This window comes from Peromyscus californicus, unplaced genomic scaffold (assembly GCF_007827085.1).
Source record: "Peromyscus californicus insignis strain IS unplaced genomic scaffold, ASM782708v3 Scaffold_2__1_contigs__length_46816999, whole genome shotgun sequence".
Lineage (NCBI taxonomy): Eukaryota > Metazoa > Chordata > Mammalia > Rodentia > Cricetidae > Peromyscus > Peromyscus californicus.
This window is the reverse complement of record NW_026294540.1, coordinates 42,039,338-42,062,004: the sequence shown is the minus strand read 5'-3', so window position 1 is coordinate 42,062,004 and position 22,667 is coordinate 42,039,338. Positions and strand designations below refer to the sequence as shown.

The following is a 22,667-nucleotide window of genomic DNA, read 5'->3' as shown; positions in this document are numbered from 1 at the left end:
GCCTCTACCTCCTGAGTGCTGGGATTAAAGGCATGTGCCACCACTCCCAGCTAACAATTACTTTTAAAGAAATAAAAACCAGATGCAAACCAAAGTGGCTGGTGGCTTCCCCTGGAGCTTTCTCTGAGCTCTGTGAAAACGCTGTTCAAGCCCACTGACCATCCGCCAAAAGCTTGCACTGACTGCTGAGCCACCAGCCCTCTCCAGTGAGTTCAGAACTACTTTCCTAAGCAACTAGTCATCTGAACTGGCCACAACAAAAATCACTCCCAGGGGCTAGGTGAGCTCCTGGCACACAGAACACACTCAATGAAAAGCTGTCAAAGTGCTACCTGTGAATTTTAGAAAAGCTGTAATTAAGCTGATTTCAGTCATCCGCTCTGTTTACATTATTAAAAGCAGAGGTAGTGATTAGGGAGTTTGGCACAGTGAGCACATGGAGGGAAGAAACAACTCCAGAAGCCTCCTGAGTCTACTGCCGATGAGTTCCTCACTGAGTTACTATGAGAAAACCAGACCATTTGTACAAATCAGTGGAAACCCAGGAATGGAACACTCGCTTGCTTACACAAATATTTCAAGTCACAGTGTGAATTTTCACCCTTTCTTAGCAGTTGAGAGCAACTGATTAAAAAGTACACTTCCAAAAAAAAAAAAAAAAAAAAAAAAAAAAAGCCGGGCGGTGGTGGCGCACGCCTTTAATCCCAGCACTCGGGAGGCAGAGCCAGGCGGATCTCTGTGAGTTCGAGGCCAGCCTGGGCTACCAAGCGAGTCCCAGGAAAGGCGCAAAGCTACAAGAGAAACCCTGTCTCGAAAAACCAAAAAAAAAAAAAAAAAAAAGTACACTCACTCTGAGCCGGGCGGTGGTGGCCCCTGGGCTACAGAGCAAGTTCCAGGAAAGGCACAAAGCTACACAGAGAAACCCTGTCTCGAAAAGAAAAAAAAAGTACACTCTGAGCCGGGCGGCGGTAGCGCACACCTTTAATCCCAGCACTCAGGAGGCAGAGTCAGGAGGATCTCTGTGAGTTCAAGGCCATCCTGGTCTACAGAGCGAGTTCCAGGACAGGCACCAAAACTACACACAGAAACCCTGTCTTGAGGGGAAAAAAAAGTGAACTCCTGCAGCATTCTTCCAGACTCACCTCTCTTCTGACTGTTTCCTACTGTCCAGAGCATCCTTTTGAGATCATGGCTAGCTGTGTAACAATTTCCTCACATTTTACCTTCTAACTTTTGAAGCTTGCTCGTAGGTGAGCTACAGTGGGAAGGACTGACCTCTACTGTAATATTATGAAGAATGACCCACAAAGCAGGTTGTCTTTTTTTGGGGGGTGGGGTGGGGGTGTTAAGAAAGGGTTTCTCTGTGTATCCCTGGCTGTCCTGGAACTCACTCTGGAGACCAGGCTGACCTCAAGCTCACAGAGATCTACCTGCCTCTGCCTCCTGAGTACTGGGTTTAAGGGCGTGTGCTACCATGCCCGGCTGGTAGGTCATCTTTTAATAGCCAGCTAGCAGCTTCCCTGGTCTGCTCAAGAGGGGGCATGTCAGACAAGTACCTACCCTCTCTGACTGCTCTCCTGAGCCAGAAAACAGAGGTAACCTCTGCTGGATGCTACCATCCACTAAGAGCAGCTCCATGACAGAGGCCTACAGCAAACAAAAGCCTCATCTTTAACAGAAGGGTAAACAAAACACAGTTCCAAGGACTTCTGAGCAGAAGCCCAGCTAAGGGCTTTCCAGGGTGTAAAGGATGCTACTCTCATCTCTTTCTAACTCCCACTAAGGAAATTAAGAAGACGCCTTTGAGCCATTCTTCAAGCCGTGGATTTGGGGGTTTTCTTTTTTTTAGCTGATTTACAGTAGCAAGCCAACTGTAGTATAGTCTTGTGTTGCAAACTGTTCCTTTAGCTTTAGTGGGCAGAGTTAAGATGTGGAAGCCAGCTGTGATCCATGCCTCTGTTTGCAGAACTCAGAAGGCTGAGGCAAGAAAGTGGCAAATCTGAGGTCAGCCTGAGCTACTCAGCAAGACCCTATCCTAGAAAAAGAAAAAAAGAGATGTGCTGGGGTCCAAGCCAGGGTGACACAGCTTCTACTCTACCATTCTGGATCCCAAGGCAGAAAGTCTCAAGTCTTGACTAACCTGGGCTACACGGCAAGTCCTGCCTGGGCTATCCTATAACCTTGTCTGGGGGTGGAGGGTGTATCAAGGGTGGAAGTCCCAAGACAGAGTACACTATAGGTGCAAAATGTGTTATTTAAATTACGCTGTTACGAACCATTTCAGCAGAAAGAATCCATTAAAAACCCTAAACTGACCTGTTTTGATACTGGTGTCCACAACTGGAACATTCAAAATTCCAAGAAAAAGAGTATGTAAAGAGCTTCTCCACATGGGGGTCTAGTTTTAAGAGTGCAGGAAATGCAAACACAGGACTTTCCATCTCACCTGCAGAAGAGAAAAGAGAAAAGGAGAGATCAGAAGTTGCAACTGTCAACCGTACAGGGAAGGCAAATGGTCAACAGCCGCCTGCAAGTTTCCAGCACCTAGGTGTGAGCCCTGCCTGGCGGTCCGTCCATCACGGTAGATCTAGAGGAAGGTGGAACAACCCTCCAAACACAGCCAGCATCAACTCAGCTCCCATGCTGGTCTCTTATTTTGTAAATGTCATGAAAGCCTAAGAACATATGACACCCACACTGCCTTCCTTCTCAGAGCTATAATCCTGTACATTAAAACAAAAACCATGGAAATGGTTTGCTACAAATACTGAAAGTCAGTGAAAACATTAGAGAATCTCATCAGAATTGGTCATAACCATTCAAATACCACCTCTATTCAGATCCACCAACTCTACAGTGGAACAGATTTGATATACAAGGGTAAAGGATCAATTTTGAACCTCCCCACTTATTTTAACTATAATTAAACTCCTGCCACTTTAGACTAGAGATGGTGGGATTCTGCTGTCCCTAAACAAAACCGGAACCCTAAGTGCCAGCTTTGAGATGAAGGAGGCTGTTTAACAGGGGATCCCATTCTTACAGCCCCACTCCAGTGGTTTCCTTCTCATCCTCAGGGCTTCCGAGGTCCAGGAGACAAACTGCAGACTGCCTCCTGCCTCCTCCTTAGACCAAGCCTGCTCTCAGGGTCCTGCTCTTCCCTAGCCTGGAACTACAGTTGCCCAAAACTTGGCCAGCAACTGTTGTGATGGAAGGACCAGAAGGTAGACAACAGGTTTCATTACCCAAGCATGTGCTGCAAACATCTGCAATTGCAAAGGCTGTTTTAACAGTCGTCTGTGTGATATAATCCCATTACCTTTTTTTTTTTTTGAGACACGGCCTCAGTATGTAGCCCTGGCTGTCCTAGAATTCACTATGTAAACCATGCTGGCTTTGTAGACAGAGATCTGCCTGCCTCTGCTTCCCAAATGCTGGGATTAAAGACATGTACCACCATACCCAGCCATTACTATTTTTATATAAAAATGTAAGTCAAAAATAATATATTTTTTATAAAGAAAAAGAAAAATCACCCTCTTAGAAATGGCAACTGTATGAGTTGTGGATATTTAGTACATATTTGTGATTAAGTCACCAGACTAAATTTCAACTATGCTGTAACTAAATATTAACTAAGAAGGTAAACAATTTACAACTCACAACAACAGCATTAAATCTTCACATCTAACATATGTTCTAATATATATAAATTAGATATATATTTTATTTTATTTTCATTTTGAGGTAGGATCTTACTGCGTCATTCTGGCTGTTCTCAACTCATTATGTAGACCAGCCTGGCCTCGAACTCACCTGCCTCTGCTCCCAAGTGCCTCCACATGACACTATACCTGGGCTTCTACTACATATTTAAAAACGTGGACAAGTATTTTATGTCAATCTGTCACATAGGTGTGTGTACACAAGCATGCACACAAAAGTGTATATATACACAAACACAAGGAGTTAATACAAATATGAAAGGGTAATAAAAAAATTTCTCTCAAAAAAACTAACAGTGTGTGGTAGTGCACACGTGTAAGTCCAGCTACTTCAGAGGTCCAGGAAAGCGATTCATGAGTTCAAAGAAAGCCTGGGCAATTAGTAAGACCCCACCTCAAAGAATCCAACCAAACCAAACCGAGATAAAAACAACAGTTTTCCTTCCCTAACATTACAGATCTTGGAGAGACCTGGACAGAGACTCACTTGCTCCTGCCTTCTACTTACTTACTTACTGCTCCCATTAAGGCAGACATCCACCCCTGTGCTCCTTCATTAGTGAGAAAGAGAGCCTAGACGGCAGATTGAAGATGCCCTAGACACTTGTACCCCCCTTCTGCTATCACAACACTGAAACACGGTCCCAGAGAGTTGGAATTCCCTCAGGAATCGTGTGCTGGGAGGAGGAGAAGGCTGAGGCTCTGGTGTCTGACAGACAGGAGCTTGTCTCCCATGAAGAGAGTTCACCCTGCAGGAGAAACTCAAGCCCACACAAGGGTGGATCAGTGATGGGCAGGAGCACATCCTGTCCTCAAATAAAACCTAAAAAATTCCCATCAGGACCTGAAGGTCACTGGCCTGCTTTACTTGTTCCTCTTCTGATGTGGGCCATACTGAACAAACCTCCTTACTTGGCTTTTCACCGTTTCCTGTCAAAATGGCCTGTTGAGCACTGGTAGCTGAGCCTGATCTGTTGGAGCTCCCAGGACCCAGACCAAGACCCTAACAATCCCGGTTACATGTACATGATATACTAACATATCCCTGACCAAAACAGTACCACAATTCAGTCTTACATGATGCAGCTGGAGATTTAGTCTCAAAGTTGAGAAGAGCCAACTATATACCAACTCTTTACCAGACTTGACAGGAGTCTGGATTAGCTGCTGGAGGAAGTAGCCAGGAGTGCTGGCCCTAGTGTTCACCTGTTTCTGACAACTCAAGAGCTGAACCCCAGCCTGCATACTTAACAGGTGTAGACAACAGCCATGGAACCAGCGGTAGACTCCTAAGTAAACTACCACTACCAGACTCGCCCCGAAAAGGTCCCATACTAGTACTAAAATAATGCATTTCCTTATGCCGTACATATTTCTACAGTGGATCAGTCAAGCTACACAATTACTTACCTAATGTGCATCTAAGCTTAGGCTGAAGTTTAAAAAAAATTTCTTCTCTAACTTCATTCAGACAGGTCTCTATCTCCGCAAGTATTTCTGACGTCAGTTTTTTACAATCTTCACCTTCAAAAAAAGTCAGAACATTATCATCTCATTAACGTATTTTTCCAGAAAAGAAACTGAAATAGTAATAAGAATGAAAGTTTATCAGTACATTTTGCACAGACAAAAAACAAAACACATTTCTTATTATGCCCCCCCCCATATGCCATATATTCTGTTGACATCTGCCGTCAGGAGAGCACCACCTGCCCTCGCTACCTGGACCAGATCTCAAGGAAAGCCTTTCTCAACAACAGCAGATGTAGTAATACACACGTTAGAACGATGAGTGCTTGACATCCCAGTGTGACTTTGGAAATCATTCCTACAGCTTCATCACACTCGAAAACAACTACATTCCCAAAAAAATGAGCATCAAGCAAGGCTCGTGAGATTATACAATACAGAACAATGCAGCCCACACAGCTAACAAGATAGGAAACAAATTATTCTGTATATGGTTAATATAAACTAAAAGTAAAAATTTCAAATTCTGCTCTTCTCAAATCATCAGTGAACTGTCACCTACTTGGCACCAAGGTTCACGTAGCAAAAAAAAAAAAAGGGTGAGCTAAAGGCGAGAATGCTTGTGAAAAACCATAAAACTCACAAATGACTGATGCATGAAAAAAATTCAATCTCAAACTCAAATTTAAAAAGGTCTTACTTTACAAAATCCTAACTTCTAAATATTTAGGCCCAAAGGTGGTTAAAGCATCTGAGATATATTTTTCCATATAATAAAAAGAGCAGCATATTCTTTTTGATTTTTCTCTACAGGTGTGTTCCTGATTGTATGTGTCTACCACATGTGTGCAGGTAACTGTGGAGACCAGAAGAGGGTGTTAGATTCCCGGAACTAGAATCACAGGCAGATGAGAGCCACCATGAGTGCTGGGAACTGAACCCTGTGGAAGTAGCCAGTGCTCTTAACTGCTGTGTGTCTCTCTAGCCCTGAGAAGCTATTTCTATCATTCTTTTGGAAAGCCACTCAGCAGAAACCTCAACACACACATTCAATACCCTTCCAGGATACTAATCTGCACGGTTTTCAAAGGCTCTGTGGCTGTGGTCATGTGAACTCATAATGGTACCCCACAGGGAAGCAATGCACAGCACCCACACAAACGACCTTGCAATCCCCCATTACACCTTGTAGTGTATTAACAAAGAGGACAGAAAGCTTGCAACAATGGCAAGTCTGTCAAAGAACAAAACAAACCAAAACCCCAAACAACCTATGTGCAAGCAAAACCAGATAAGAACACACAAGGAGACTTCAAAACATTTCCAAAAGGTGAGGAGTCCTGCCTTGACAGACAGGAGACTTCAAGAGCCATCATCTGAGTGCGGGCCCAGGGGAGACCAGGTGACCACGGCGACACAAAAGGTACAGGGTTATGCATGCTGGTGCCTGACAAAGTGGCACCAGAAAGTGTCTGAAAAGGAAGAGAAAAGGGACTCTGACCTCATGCCATCCATAATTAAGAACTTCAGTAGCCTGGGTCAGCAAGCTGGCTTAGCAGGAGACGGCACTCACTGCAAGGCTGACACCCTGAGCTCAATTCCAGGACCCACAGATGACAGGAGAGACTGACTCCAGACAGCTGATCTCTGGCCTGAGTGCGCGCGCGCGCACACACACACGCAATAAAAATGTATAAAAGAATTTCAGCCAGGCAGTGGTGGTGCACACCTTTAATCCCAGCACTCGGGAGGCAGAGGCAGACGGATCTCTGTGAATTCGAGCCCAGCCTGGTCTACAGAGTGAGATCCAGGACAGGCTCCAAAGCTACACAGAGAAACCCTGTCTCGAAAAACAAAACAAAACAAAAACAAAAAACAAAAACAAACAAATAAAACAATTCAATGTTAGAAAGTAGACTATGACTTCTCAAAGAACATAGTCAGTGAAGGACTTCCTAAATGAATAAAAGGAAAATTGTCCTTAAAAAGCTAGATTCTAAAAGAAAGACAAATTCTTTCTTGTAAATCAAGACTTTAAAGTAAAAAAAGGGTCAATACAATGGCTCAGAGAGTTAGGCCCTTGCTATCTAACTTGATGACCTGAGTTAATCCCAAGGTCCCACATGGTGGAAGGACAGAACAGACTCCTGCAAGCTGTCCTTTGATCTACACACACACACACACCCCAACCAAATATGTAATTTTTTTTTTTTTCCGAGACAGGGTGTCTCTGTGTAGCTCTGGCTGTCCTGGATCTCACTGTGTAGACCAGGCTGGCCTTGAACTCACAAAGATTTACCTGCCTCTGCCTCCCAAGTGCTGGAATTAAAGGCATAATACGCCACCACCACCTGGCATAAAATATTTTCTAAGTAAAATACAAGCTGTAAACTAGGAATCAGCAACATATATCTGACATAAAATAGCAACAAAGACATAAGGAGAACACATCCAAACAAGAACATGACAATCAACAGAACCAATTTCACAGAAGGGTGGAGGGAATGAAAAAATATATGTCAATACATACACCGAGACAAAGATCAAGCTCTTCCAATTCTGAGAGAGGCAACACCAGTCTGAAGACCATTTCATGCACTAACAACATCCCAGAGAATACATGGATTGGGAAGTATCTGATACTGGAGTAGTATTGACACTGCCCACTGACAGCTGAGTAAACACACAACTGGCCTCTATACCAACAGGTCCCAACATCCCATTTCCAACCAACCACAGACTGAAAGTACCTGGGAGAAAAACATCATCTGTACTAAACAAACAGACCTCCTGATCAGTACTGCACACATACTAATCAGTGTTTGCATAGCTTTACATTGCATTAGGAATAAATAATCTAGAGATGGTTTAAAATGCATGGGATAGGCTTAGGGTAGAGCTCTGCCTTAGCATGTGCAAAGTCCTGGGACTGATCTCAGCATCACAATGTAAAATAACGTTGAACATGATTTCAACATGGGCAGCAGGCCTAAGTAGGTCAACCCTACGTTCATTAAAATGTAAAGTATATGGGACAACATGCACTCACATTATACAAACATTATGCCATTTCTCACAGAGGACCCTGGTATTGCAGGAAGTCCTAGAGCTAAGCTTCCATAGACACCAAGGGAAGACTGTTCCGATGGGTTTCTACTATTATTTCATTCATTCATTCATTCACTCATGTGTGCTCGGAGGGTGGGATGGATGCTTTCGTGAGGAGTCTGTCTTCTCCTTCCACCGTATGGGTTGTGGGGATGGACACCAGGTCATCAAGCATGGTGGCCAGCACTTTTACCCACTGAGCCATCTCATGGGCCCGAGAACGTTGTAATGCTTTTGGGTCGAAGTTAAGTTTCATGAGTATCCTATTTTATAGAAATTAAAACAGGGTGCAATGGTGCATGCTTATAATTGCAGCATGCCAGAGGCTAAGGCAGGAGGAATGCAATTTCCAGGCTTTGGCAACATAGAAAGACATTGTCTCAAAATCAAAACGAATCAAACACACATCTGTATAAATAAATGTATGTGTATGTACATACATACATACATACATACATACATACATACATACATATACACCAAAATTCAAGGATGCTCAAGTCAGTTGCATATCCCTGGTAGTCAAGGGCAGAGTGTTGGGGATTATCACAGGTGACTCTCATTTACTACTTCGATCTCTTTGGTAGATTCTATGATGACTACTATCACCCTAAGGAGCTAAGACATAGAAAGACACCGCCACTTTCTTCAGTGGCAGCTTTGGAGGCAGTCACATGCTGTACCCAGCACAATCTCTTAGGTCCCCTGCCTAGGTCTCTACATAGAATAATGACTGCTCATGGCTTCTTTTCCACAAGTGGTGAGACAAAACAACACTGACATCTTCCAACTTAGAAGGACACAGAAGCACGAACCTGTGACAGCATGCAGGTGATGGGTGTGCAGAAGCGTATCTGCTCGGTGGTATGCTTCCAAGAGCCTCCCAAACACACACTCCTCCCTGGAGCACATCTCCAGCACAGTGTTCTTCAGCGCCGCCAGGTGCACCAGGGCCGAGAGGATACAGTCTAGCCAGCAGAGCGCCTGAGAGTTTTTCCACTGGACACAGAGAGTCTGGCCAAAGGATAAACATCTGCTCTTGGATGGCATTTTCAGCCCAGATCCTTCACTTCGGGGGAGCATTCCAGAGACAGTAACGGTGGCAGGATCTTCTGTAGGAGCCACGTCCATGTTTCCAGCTTCCAAAGTCTCATTCTGCTCCGAGGAACCAACTGTCCTGACAGGACTCTGGTGACCAACGTTATCTGGTAAGCTTGATGAGGTATCACCACACACTTTTCCATTATATTTACCATTCACAATCTGTTCACCAGTGACAAGGTGACTTCTAGTCTTTTTAGAATGGACTGGAAGCGGTGAATTCTTACAGCTGGTTTCCAACCTCTTTCTTTTTTGAGGCTTATTTTGAGTGTGACAATCTTCCGAATCAGGAGAAATTAAATTAGTAAGTGATTCAGAGCCCAAAGGATAAATGCACTAGAAAGAAAAAAATAAAATTGTTAAAAAAAAAAAAACAAACCTCAATAATAATCCAAATCAGTTGAAGTTTTACCTTAGATTCCTGTGTCATAAAAAACACACAATTTCGCCAGGCGGTGGTGGCGCATGCCTTTAATCCCAGCACTCGGGAGGCAGAGGCAGGCGGATCTCTGTGAGTTTGAGGCCAGCCTGGTCTACAGAGCGAGATCCAGGAAAGGCGCAAAGCTACACAGAGAAACCCTGTCTTGAAAGCGCAAAGCTACACAGAGAAACCCTGTCTTGAAAGAAACACACACACACAATTTTAGCATTCATGTGACATGAGAGTATTTCACACAACCTAAATTTCAAAGAACTATAGTTAACTATCAAAGTTTGCCCCACCCCAAAGATATCTCCCCTAGTTCATTTGCATCATCAAATCCTGCAAGCCTGGTAGAGTGATAATGCAGGCCTTTAATCCCAACACTTAGGAAGTAAGAGCAATGTGGGTCTCTCTGAGTTGGAGGCCAGCCTGGTCTATATAGTGAGTTCCAGAACAGCCAGGACTACATAGAGAAATCCTGTCCCAAAGGGGGTAAGGTTTTAAGTTACAGTAGACTAGGCTGAAAGAAAACACTATTTTGGTTTTAATTAAACTCTCTCCCTCCCTCCCTCTCCCTTTCTCTCTCTCTCTCTCTCTCTCTCTATATATATGTGTGTGTGTGTGTGTGTGTGTGTGTGTGTGTGTGTGTGTGTGTGTGTGTGTGTATAATATATATATACTGTCAAGTAAATAAAAGCTTTCATCAATGTAAAGAAAGACTATGTGTGTTACTTTGGGAGAGGGAAGAAACTTACAGCATTAAAAATTGAGAAAGTTTGCTTGTTTATTTTTTTCAATACAGGGTTTCTCTGTGTAACATTCCTGGCTATCCTGGAACTCACTTTGTAGACAGGCTGGCCTTGAACTCACAGAGATCCACCTGCCTCTGCCTCCAGAGTGCTGGAATTAAAGGCATGTGCCACCATGCCCCACTGGGAAAACACTTTTTTACATAAAATTTTGCCAAGTACTTTCTATGCATCTTATATGTTCTTTTTTTTATCCCAACCTTTCCATTTCCTTTTTTAAATTATTTATTTATATATTTATTTATTTATTTATTATGCCGAATGCTGTTTATTGAAGGAGGGAAGAGGTCTTAAATAAAGGCTTACAGCACAATGGGAGAACCCCGGAGGGCAGAAGTTCGCTACAGATGTTTTACAATCTTGCATCTAAGCTGTTAACGCCCATTATGCAGGAGCATCTTATATGTTCTAAGATCTATTTTTATTATCCTTACTGATGTGTGTCTATGTCTGAGTGAATGTGGTGTATGTGGATGCCTAGAGGCCAAAAGAGGATGTCGGATGCCTAGGAGGAGGAAGTCACAGGCAACTGTGAACTGCCTAATGTGGGTACTGAGATTGAACTCAAGTCCTCTGCAAGAGCAGTACTTGCTCTTAACCCATGAGCCATTGCTCCAGTCCCTGGATCCTGCATTTGAAACAAGCTCAAGGGCTTGCAAATATCTCATTTGAAACATGCCTTCTTGCCAGGTGTGGTGGCACATGCCTTTAATCTCAGCATTCGGGAGGCAGAGGCAAGAGGTTCTCTTTGAGGTCAGCCTGATTGACAAAGCCAGGGTTGTTACACAGAGAAACTCTGTCTTGAAAGGGCAAAAATAAGTAAATAAATAATGCCTTCAACACCACTATGGTAGACTGGTGTCCTCCGGTGAACTGAACAACCACACCTCCCTCAGTCAGTCCTCCAGACTGTGCTTGGCTGTTTCCAGCTTTGGGGGGACATCAGGTACATGAAGCACAGGGAAGCCAGTAAGTCCTGTCTCATCACAGGAAGAACTAAGGCTCCTGATTGCCTGCCTGCACCGATCTCCTCAGCAGCATCGAGTACTATGGCTAGTACTTGGCTGCTCAGCAGACACTATTATATGCATCAGAAGCCTTGCCTGGTCAACCCCAAGAATACTGATACTAAATCAAGCCATTACCTAGGAAGCTGGGGTGTTCTCAGGTAATTTACCTCATGGCTACAGGTATGTAGCATGAGCTAAATTTCCTTTCCCACTGCACACAGAACTCTGTGAGCACTTCAATTTTTCAGCACAGACAAGCTCTGCACTGTTAGCTGTACAGTGAAGTCAGTACCAGCCTGACCTAAACCTCATGCCCGAGGGTCCCTAAACCCCCGCTCAGCCTGAGAATGACAACACTCACAATCAGCAGTGAGTCAGGAACGGCATATGCTTGTAATCCTAGCACTTCAGCAGCTAAAGTGGGAAGATAGGAGATTCTAGATCAGTTTGGACTATAGGGCCTGCCTCAAAAACTAAAACCAAACCTACCTCAAAATACAAAGAAACCAAGCAAGCAAACCACTGTGAACAGAGCTTTGAGTACCAGAGAATTCCTTATCATTTAAAAAAGGAACGCATCAAAGACTTGACTAAAGACTATTGTTCAAGGGTGGCTGATCACTTTGTCTGGTATCCAGTGCTCTGAATGTGCTGTCCAAACTCCTAGATCAACCCAACCCTTCCTTTGGGCAACAGTGCCCACCCTCTGCTCCACAGGGTAGCCTGAGCCACTTACCCCTCCCTAACTGATAGGACCAGCATATCAACGTCTAGGTATTTTCCCAACTAAAAACAAGAAAGGAAAAGAAAGGAACAACAAACCTCTTCCTCCTCAGCCAGTTCTCGAACCCGTTCACTTTCATCACCACTGCTTTACCCAACTGGGCAGAGGTCCTCACCTTCCTCGAGCTCCTTTTCATTCCACTTCCAAATCCATGCCTGTCTCCTTGGCTTTCTTCTGACCCAACCGTCTCCGATCCTGGAGTCTTTGTAATGTCTCCAACCTCTGCACATTGGCTCAAGGCTCAACCCCAAGTCCTAGTCTAACTCACCATTCACACGGAGAGTTCAGTTAGCCACATGGTGTATTCATGACCACCAAATCTTGACCTCCAATCCCAAATTCTCCATCAGCTGTCTGATGTTCAGCTCCAACTGCTTCTCCACCTGTCTAAGTTTATCTTAGTCTTCCCCTAAATCTTGCTTTTCCCAACAACTTCCCTAGCTCACCAACAACAACTCAATTCATCCAACTGATCAGAAGGAACACCTGGGAATCATTCCTGCTCTCACTCCCATGCTGTTTCCTAAACCTCCAGCAAATTCTGTTGGTTTTACCTTCAGAGAACAGCGGGCCCTCTGCAGCCACAGGCTCCGTATCCATGGGCTCTACAGCTATGTGGTTAGGCCTCTGACGGCTGTGTCTGTAATGAGCATGTACAGACTTCCTTGTCATATCCCTAAATAATACAGCACAGCATTCCATTTACATTGTAGTAGGTGTTGTGAATAGTCTAGAAACGGTTTAAAGTGATGCAGGAGGATGCAGATTGGTCATATGCAATCCTCTACCATTTTATAGAAGGGACTTGAGTCCCTTGTATAAAGTAAAGGCAGCCTGCAGAAGGACTATAGAAATGGAATCCATCTGTGGCCTGTCACCTCCACCTCCACCCTTTCTTTCTCCCTGGAATTCTGCACTTGCCTTTCCACTAGCCAGAGGAAAAACTGGCTTGCTTTCTGCACTGCTCTCATAACCCTGCAACACTCTGTAAGCAGATGTTCCAGGGTTTTACCTCTACACAAGCAGTCTGTTCAGAGAGACACCAACTATGCATCCCATTACTTAACTGTCATGCTATCTACCTGGACACCAAGCATTTCTGAAACGGATACCAAGTGAGCAAACAGCCCTCAGAGAAGCCAACTGCCAACTCCAGGCACTGTACTCCCAATGAACTGGATACAACTACATTTCCCATGACCTTTGAGCATCAAGATGTCTCAAAGTCAAGAAAATGTATTCACTGGTATATTCTAGAGAACACAGATAAAGCAATACATAGGGCAGGCCAAGGAGCAGGGAAGAGAGAGGTGTGGCACCTCTGTCCCATCTGGGCACACCAGTCTGAAAACTCCTGGAATACTCCTGTTTCTGCAGCATTTGATGATTAGTTCCCCACTCCCCCACCCCTGAGGGTCAGTGGACCAGCTTCAAGTGCCAGCAGTCTGGCCATTGGTCTTAGGACCCTAAGTCACCCACTGGGAAGTCAAAGGGGCTCATTATGGATGCCAAGAGCCCCACCCATTACCCAGACTGTCAATCCAGAGCTCAGGCTCACACAGACAGGGACTATGCCCCTCCTCCACCATTCCTCCAGACTCCTCCCTCAGCCATCCTTACCTCGGATCATTAGACTGCCTCCTTCTGTCCCCCGCCACTCTTCGGATTTACCTGCTCTCACTCTACCTGCACTCGAGTACAGCGCCAATGCTTTCAATGCAGAAGACAAACATGACTGGCAGCTTCAGGTCTCCCAGAGCCTTTGCTGGGCCTGCTTCTCCCCATGACCAGAGGACTCTATCCTCTTCCTCTTAGGCCTGCTCAAATTTCACTTTCTTTTCCCTTTTTTTTTTTTTTTGGTTTTTCGAGGCAGGGTCTCTGTGTATCCGTGGCTGTCCTGGAACTCACAGTAGACCAGGCTAGCCTCGAACTCAACAGAGAGCCACCTGCCTCTGCCTCCCAAGTGCTGAGATTAAAGGCGTGTGCCACCGCAGCCACACCACCCAGCCAAATTTCACTTTCTTAATAAAGCATTCCTCCCACTACTCTATTAAAAATTCCAAATGCCCTTGGGGCTAGGGCAATGGCTCAGTGATTATGAGCATTGTCTGCTCTTGCAGAAGTCCTAGATTTGAGTCCCAACACCTACACGGAAGCTCAGAACTGCCCGTAACTCCAGTTCCAAGGGACCTGATGCCCTCTCTGGCTTCAGCAGACAGGTATGCATGTAGCACATACATTCTGACACACACACATACGGGTTTTTATATTACTTAAAAATCACAAACTCCCTGAGCAGTGGTGGCACACGCCTTTAATCCCAGCACTCAGGAAGGCAGAGGCAGGTGGATCTCTGAGTTCGAGGCCAGCCTGGTCTACAGAGCGAGATCCAGGACAGCCAGGGCTAAACAGAGAAACCCTGTCTCCAACAAAAAAAAAAAAAAAAAAAAAAAAAATCACAAACTCAGGCTGGAGAGATGGCTCAGCAGTTAAGAGCACTGGCTACTCTTCCAGAGGTACTGAGTTCAAGTCCCAGCACCCATGTGGCAGCTCACAACTGTCTATAACTGCAGTCCTGTGAGATCCAATGCCCTCTTCTGGTATGCTGATACACATAAAGACAAAACACTCATATACATAAAACAAACAAATCTTTTTAAAAAAAACATAAACTCTTCCTTTCCTCACATTCAACTTCCACTGCTTAATTTCTCTCCCTAACTTTTTGTTGTTGTGAAAACAGGGTCATGAGTGTCAGGCTAACCTTGATCCTCCTGTTCATCCTCCCGCCTCTGAGGACTATAGGAGAACACCACTGTGACAAACCTCAGAGTACTTTTCATCACTTCGCAGGCACATATGCATGCTGTTTACTGTCTTTCCTATCTTCTTTAAGACAGTACCTAGTACTGTAAGCGTAGACCCAAAACAGTGACACATTTAACTGAATAAATGCATAAAGAAGTTTGTACTTCTACGGTTAGTATCCCCCTCCTGCAATACCCCACAAAAGTATCGATTACCAGCTATGTCATTTAGTCTATTTTCCTAACTATGGTTGGTCATCAGACCTCAAATGACAACACTGCAGAATTCCAGGCAAACTCTATAGGTCAGTGCCTGGAGGTGAGACCCAGGAGCATGATGAGTTTATCTGGAATAGACAGAGCGGGAACTAGACGTCCACAATCACAACCCTGCGGATCTGTGCAACGCCCTCTTCCCAGAACCTACCAATCTGTTCTGTTAGTTTAAAAAAGAGGATATCTATTTTGCAGAATAACTATTCTGAGAATTATACATGCATGAACTGCTCATGCTCGGGACCCTCAATTCCAAGCACCACCAACTAGAAGCCAACACCAAAGCAAAGCCGCGCGCGGCCCCCCCCCTCCCCCGCAATTAAGGGCCTCACCATGGAAAAGGTGGTGTGGTGGCCAATACTGGGGAGCTCCCCTGTGTTCAGTGTCCTCTACCATCACTGCCAAAGCCTCTGCTGTCCTGAGTGAACCCGACTGCAGGCATGTAAAGTGATGACCTTGTCCTCTGCATGTGGCTTTGTTGCCAAATGACCAAGGCTTAATATAGTTTGATTTATACTTAAACTTAAATATTTGATGGGATTAACATTGGTTAACTGTTTTTATTTCTAGATTTTATTTATTTTATGTATACACGTGTTTTACCTGCATATATGTAGATGCACCCAGAGACTGGAATTATAGATGGTTGTGAGCCACCATGTGAGTGCTGGTGACAGAACCTGGGTCCTCTGCAGTAGCATTAAACATTGAGCCACCTCTCCTGATTTTTTATTTGACAACATTTTAGGGATAAGATGACAGGTTTATATTGGCAAGAAATACAATGTGTGACGTTCTGTATATGAGGAGGAAAAAAGAAAACAAGAATGGATCTGAGAGTGTTATCTTGGATTGGGGGGGTAGTTTAAAATAGTTTGTGGGTCTATGTTTGTGAGAGGTCTTACTGCTGCTTTTACTTAGCAAACTGTGGGCACTAAATATACAAATTATGAAATATAATCCATCCCATACAAGAGTTGTACCAGGGGAACCATTGTTTCATTCTAAATGACAAGCTGCTGCTTCTTATGAGAGAAGGTCTATTGGCTCAGGCTAGCTTCAAAATTGTGGCAATTCCACTCCATCCTCCCAAATGCTGGGATGGGCATGCACCACGCCTGTCTGCCTTAATGCTTTTAAGTACATAAAAGTTGGCTCAGAGCATATACACTGTTTTTGATATAACCAATTACCAAAACATCCTTCCAGGTAAAATGGAGATTAATAAGTACTATATGCCCAGGTGTGATGGCACACACCTTTAATCCCAGCACTTGGGAGGCAGAGGCAGGTGGATCTCTGAGTTCAAGGCCAGCCTGGTCTACAGAGTGAGTTCCAGGACAGCCAGGGCTACACAGTGAGACCCTGTGGGTAGGGGTGGGGGTAGGTGATGGGGGGGGGGAGCTACTATATGCTACAGACTTAATAAGGCTCCCCCACAAGGTTAACAGCAAGTAACAATAACTTAGGAGTTCAACTGAAAAATAGTATTTTAAATTGTTTGTCAGAAATATTTAAAAACTAATGTTATCTATGCATTTAAAGTCTATACTCTGAAAAATACAAAATGAGTAAAATTTGAACAATGAAGGCTGAAACCTATAAACTATATAACATTAATACTTTACCTGGAGATCCTCACACAGAGAGATAGACTCTTGGAAGTTAATTTGGTAAGTTTTTAAGGTGTTCAGCTTTCCTTTTGCTCTACAAGCAGGGCAATGCCTATCCGATGTAACTTTAGCTGAATCATAATTCTAAAAGAGAAATAAAGCAAATTAAAAGAGACATTCCTAAATTATATTAAGTTACAAAAGAGTTAAATGGAAGGATAACCAGAAAAAAAAAAATGTACAAATTCCCACCAGAAGGATTCTGGCAAGATTAAAAACAGCAAACAAAAAAAACCATGGACAGTCTTAAACAGTTATTATCCAAATAAGACACATTTATAGTTTTAAATATTAAATTTTGAGTTAAAAACAGTATCAGTTTTATTCACAAGAAAAAGGTACTATCAACTGCCAAGGAAAATGCTTTTGTCCATATTTTCAGAGAATAGAAAACCGTAAGAGCTAGGCATTATTTCTACTTTCACATATCAATAACAGAGAGGTAAACAAATTATAATAATCTTTCGCCATTGCTGTAAGATTTCCGTGGAAGATAGAATTTCTTAGGACTTCATTCATAAAATGAAATTTAAAATTTTAAGTCTCGTTTATAATTTGAATGTCAAATACAAGAGAAAAAAACCAATTTTGCACTTAGGCCAAAAATAAGTTCACTAACTTTTCCCAAGTACCCCAGCTTGGGGAGTGAAGATATCCCTATATCAGTCCCTGGTCCAACCCGTGGCAAACCATTTCCAATCTTCAGAGAAGCCATCAATCCGAGTCATTGGCTAATTTATTTCACTTGGAATATGCCAATATCACTAAGGATTTTTCAATGAATCCTGGAAAAAAAAAAGTCAACAAACAATTAAATAAAAATCCTATTTACTCTAAAAAGAGATCTTTGCTATTTTATAAGACAGAGATATTAAGTATATTTGTGAGCTACAAGTATACTTTGGATATATACTTGGATATATACTTTGGATTTGGATAAACATTCTGTGGTCTTGAAAATGCCTAAATGTATTAGTTATTTACAAATGGATGAGGAAAGGGTAGAGAGTGATCACAGGATGCATTTTTCTAATTCATGGGATATTAAAACTTTTCATAGAGGCAGCTACCGGTTAAAGCAAGCTAGTCAATGGGTTTGAGAGCCAAAGCTGTTCAGCCTCTGTGCAGTGTGAACCACCAGGTCAGCACTGTAAAGACCTGAACCTTTCAGTCCACTGTTCTATCAAAGAAAGAAAAGAAGAAACCACCCACACAGTTTATACCTTCCTACAGCTGTCAACCACTACTTCTGCACCAGCTGGGAATACTTTCCTGTTTGAAGACAGGGTCTCACTAAATAGCCCTGGCTAGCCTGGCACTTGCTATAGATGTAGACCAGGCTGACCTTGAACTCTGCTTGCTTCTGCCTCCCAAGTGCTGGGATTAAAGGCCTGCAACTACAACCAGCAGAATACTACATTTAAAAAGTTACCAACAAAACATTCTGCTCTTTGTAAAGATAAGTACTTCTATAGTACAAATGACAAGTGATAAGTATGCATTGAGTATAGTTCAGCTCCGACCCCATTAGGAAGATTCAGGATAGTGAAAATTCTTAGACACAGCTCAATACAAGAAAAAAAAAAAAAAGTAGATGGGCGGTGGTAGCGCACGCCTTTAATCCCAGCACTTGGGAGGCAGAGGCAGTGGATCTCTGTGAGTTCAAGGCCAGCCTGGGCTACAGAGTGAGATCCAGGACAGGCTCCAAAACTACACAGAGAAACCCTGTCTTGAGAAAAAAAAAAGAAAGAAAAAAAATGCTTAAAAAACGGTTTAAGTATAGACTTAAAATACAACAAAACCAGATCTAAAAGACCTTCAAGCAGAGATAGGTTATCATTTAGCCAAGGAGTTGAAACTTCAAGCATAAATCTTGCCAAAACCCAAGGAGGCCAGCCTGGTCTACAGAGCAAGTTCTAGGACAGCCAGAGGGCTACACAGAGAAACCCTGTCTCAAACAAACAAAAAACACACACACACAAAATGAAAGTCTGTGTCCACACCTGTAATCACAACACTCAGGAGGAGGAAGCGGGTAAAATTTAAGGCCAGCCACAGCTATAAATGAATTCAAAGTCTGCCTGGGCTACAAGAGAACCTGATGAAAGAAAAGAAAAGGGAGGGGAAATAAGAGGAGGGGAGGACAGAGGAGGAAGAAAAGGAAGGAAAGGAAAAAAGAGAAGGAAAGGAAGGAAGAGAAAGGAAGGAGGGAGGATGGGTCAGTCTTAGTGAATCTCAATTTCCTGATGCTGAAGAAATAACCACAACCTTTAGCTCGGTCTACTCACAACATATTCACAAAAAAAAGAATTACAGGACTAAGAAAGTCAACCTTATACGACCCAGAGTGTAAAAGCCTACGCTATGCACCTAGGTTTGTTCTAAGAAGTGAATGAGGCCACGCTAACACCTAAGTTACAGTTACCATGTGATGCTGCTTCAGGAAGAGGCAGACAGACAGTGCCCTTCTGTCCGTCTGCATTCACTCTCAGAGAGAAACCTGCAGGCTCCTTTTCATCTACCTGAGGATCTAGGAAACGTCCAGAATGGTTCTTTCTCAATAGGAAGTAAAAATGAGAATCCTTCAAATCTGCTCTCCTGATCCTATCACCCACTATTTCAATAGGAAGGCAAGGCATATCCCAGCATGGTGGTACACGCCTTTAAGCCTTTAATTCCAGGCGTGGATCTCTGTGAGTCCCAGGCCAGGCAGGGCTACTTAGTGAGACCTTGTCTAAAGGAAGGAAAGAAGGAAGGAAAGAGAGAGACCAACCCAAGATAGTGGTAAAAACACCAAACAGTATTAGGACACTCCCCTCCCCCAAAGATTATTCATGTTTAAAATACCAGAAGTAGGCTCTCCAGGTCTTTCACTCTTGTCTTATATACAAAATCTTGGGTTGGGTCTTAAGTTTCAATTTGTCCCATAACAATTACCTTCATTATCTTTTCTCAAAAGTAACCTGCTCCTCCCGAATGGTGCCTAAAATTTGGCATTTCTGGGCTTCCAAACACACTAGAAAAGTTTGACTCTTCTACTATCATCTCCCTCGTGTATGCACAGTAAACGTCATCTAAACCCGTGGAGCGTGCTTTGGAAATGTTTGGAATCCGTCTGTCTTTCCATTCCTATCACTGTCAAAATGACAGCTCGGCTTCAAATCACCTGCTTAATCCACCCAAACAGCTCACTACGACCTAAAGGTTGTTACGAGGGGGAGACCAATCAAGTTTTCCAGTCTTCATCCCCAACACTTTCCCCCTCACATCCCGCCCCCTTCAATGTTGGTAAGCCACTGACATTCCAGAGACCCTAATGGGAGTTATCAGCCCAGAATGGATCCAGTTAGCAGACAATCACGAGAGAGACGTGGTTAATAAATTTAATTCACTTCACGTGTAATGTGGAAACTTATAAGAGGTTCTCGAAGGGCCTTGTACCCGTCGGAGCTTTACCTCCCAGCTAGGCATAAGAGCTGTCAAAGGCAAGGCCAAAAGACTTAAATCCGAGGCAAGAGGTCGGCTTTCCGAGTCCAGTTCTGCTTGGTACCCTGCCCAGCTCCCCGAATCTGAGACGAACAGGGCCACGAGAGATGAGCTAGTTCAAGCGCCAACCAGGGAAGCCCAAGAGGCGCGGCGCGGGTTCCGTTACCTTGCCCATCTCCACGCTCTCCGTGGGGCGGACACAAACTCTGGTTTCTCTTCAGCGTTTACCTCCCTCAGCCCAAATGGCCCGGATCCCAGTCTGCACCTCCATTCTTCCCACCTGACCCTTGTTCCCAGCCCATCCTTTCATCGGGCCCACGACCCACCCCGGGCACTGCAGCCGTCCCAATGTCCATGTCCCGAGGAAATCGCACTCTCTCCCTTACCGGTCCGAAGCACACCCCTTCTTCGTGCAGAATCGGTCCGAACTCCTGTTCCAGCTTGAGCTCCACACCATCGACCCGTAACGTTCAACCCACGTTCCCCGCGGACCGCTCCTCCCCCACCGCCGTCTCCGCTAGGAAAGCAACTTCCGCCTGGGAGTCCGCCGCCAAAGAGGCCCCCCCCGCAACACCTTCCTGAGGAGCGCCCCGCTGGAAAGCACGAGGGCAGGGCGGGCAAGGGGGGGGGAAGGGGAAAACGAGAGCACTTCCGGCCAGGCTCCGCAGAGGCGTGGCTTGGCCTCCCGGCCGGCGCAGACGCAGTCGGAACTGCGGCGCCAGGAGGGGCGGGGCCCATAGTTGCGGAGCGGGGGGAGGGACGGTTCTGGAAGCTGCTGGAAAGCGCTCGAGTGACGGAGGAGACGCCAGCGGCCAGGGGGCGGGGCGTGAGACGCCAGCGGCCAGGGGGCGGGGCGTGATTAAAATGAGTGCGCGGCGCTCAGCGGAGGGATTACGCGGCTGGGGAAGGAGTGGTCGCGGGCCGGCCGCCGGCGCGCAGGCCCCGGGGACCGCCATCATGGCGGCCGGCGCGAGCCGGGGCCGCGGGCCCTGGGCCGGGCCGCCGCCGTACGTGTTCACAAAGGGTCCCCCACCACACACGGAGCTGCCCCTCCCTCCCCCACACCCCTCCTTGGCGGCCCGGGGCTTTTCCTTTCTCTCCTCTCAGATCGGCTCACGGTAAGGGGAGTGGCGAGAGTCGAGCCCAGGGGCCCGGGCTGGCACCGAGCCGCCGACCTGCGCCTCCCAGCCGCCCTGCCTCCGTGAACTTGGGAGGAGGAGGAGGAGGAGGAGGAGGAGGAGGAGGGGGGCCCTCGAGGTGCCGAGTCGTGAGAACGGCCTTCCCGTAGGCAGGTCATGTGGCGCTCAGGACGACGTCGTGACTGGACGCGTTCTCAGGACAGCCGAGGCCTGGGAGGCCTTCGGGTCGGTCGTCTCCGAGGCCCGGGACGACAGGAGTCGCGCCGGGCGCTGGGGGCTGCGGTCCTGGGCCGGTCCCGCCGCGGTGCTGGCCGAAGTGCTGGTCATTGTGGTAGCGCGCTATGGGGGGGAACAAGTCCGCTGGCGGAAGAAATGATTCAATGAAAGACTTTTCAGTTTGTGGTGCTGAGGAATGCAAATCGCCGAGCGGTCCAACAGAGACTGCGTTAGGGTTTTTGTTTTTTTTTTTTCTCCCTCAAGACAAAAATAAACTGGTTAGGGTTTGCTTTTTTTTTTGGCATTTGCACTACATAATTAATGCAGCGGTGTATTTATTGTAAGATCGAACTAGTTAGATTTCTTTTTGTATGGATTATGAAATTTTGAGAAAGTATCTCTTCCTGAAGTAATAGCCAAGAGTAATAGGGTTATTTCTTGTTCAACGGGTAATTTCCATTTTTAGAGTAGAGTGCACTCTCCCTCTACAAACACTTGCTGAATGTCAGCTCATAAATCGAACGATCTAATTGGCTCAGTTAAAATGTATCCCACCTTCTGAGATGTAAAGCAACACCCCCCAAATGGTTATAATCATAATTAAATTAAAATTTGATTATTGCAGTCTTTAATGAAAAT

At 45.0% G+C, this 22,667-nt stretch overlaps 1 protein-coding gene across 4 annotated transcripts in view; it reads right to left on the bottom strand.

The window, feature by feature from the left end:
* The window catches only part of Uspl1 (ubiquitin specific peptidase like 1), a 36,022-nt gene extending 14,746 nt beyond the window's left edge, over positions 1–21,276 (bottom strand). The window contains exons 1-7 of one of the 4 annotated variants that reach the window (XM_052754567.1): positions 21,060–21,272; positions 19,191–19,285; positions 17,807–17,972; positions 17,143–17,271; positions 9,119–9,740; positions 5,136–5,249; positions 2,317–2,446 (exon numbers count right to left, since the gene is read on the bottom strand). In XM_052754567.1, coding sequence (XP_052610527.1) covers positions 2,317–2,446; positions 5,136–5,249; positions 9,119–9,740; positions 17,143–17,271; positions 17,807–17,902 — 1,091 coding nt within the window. In that variant the 5' untranslated portion in view covers positions 17,903–17,972; positions 19,191–19,285; positions 21,060–21,272. Of the gene's footprint in view, positions 1–2,316; positions 2,447–5,135; positions 5,250–9,118; positions 9,741–16,117; positions 16,311–17,142; positions 17,272–17,806; positions 17,973–19,190; positions 19,286–21,059 lie in introns of all 4 variants that reach the window. The other 3 variants (XM_052754569.1, XM_052754566.1, XM_052754568.1) reach the window with 3 other exon arrangements.
* Between the last annotated feature and the right edge of the window lie 1,391 nt (positions 21,277–22,667).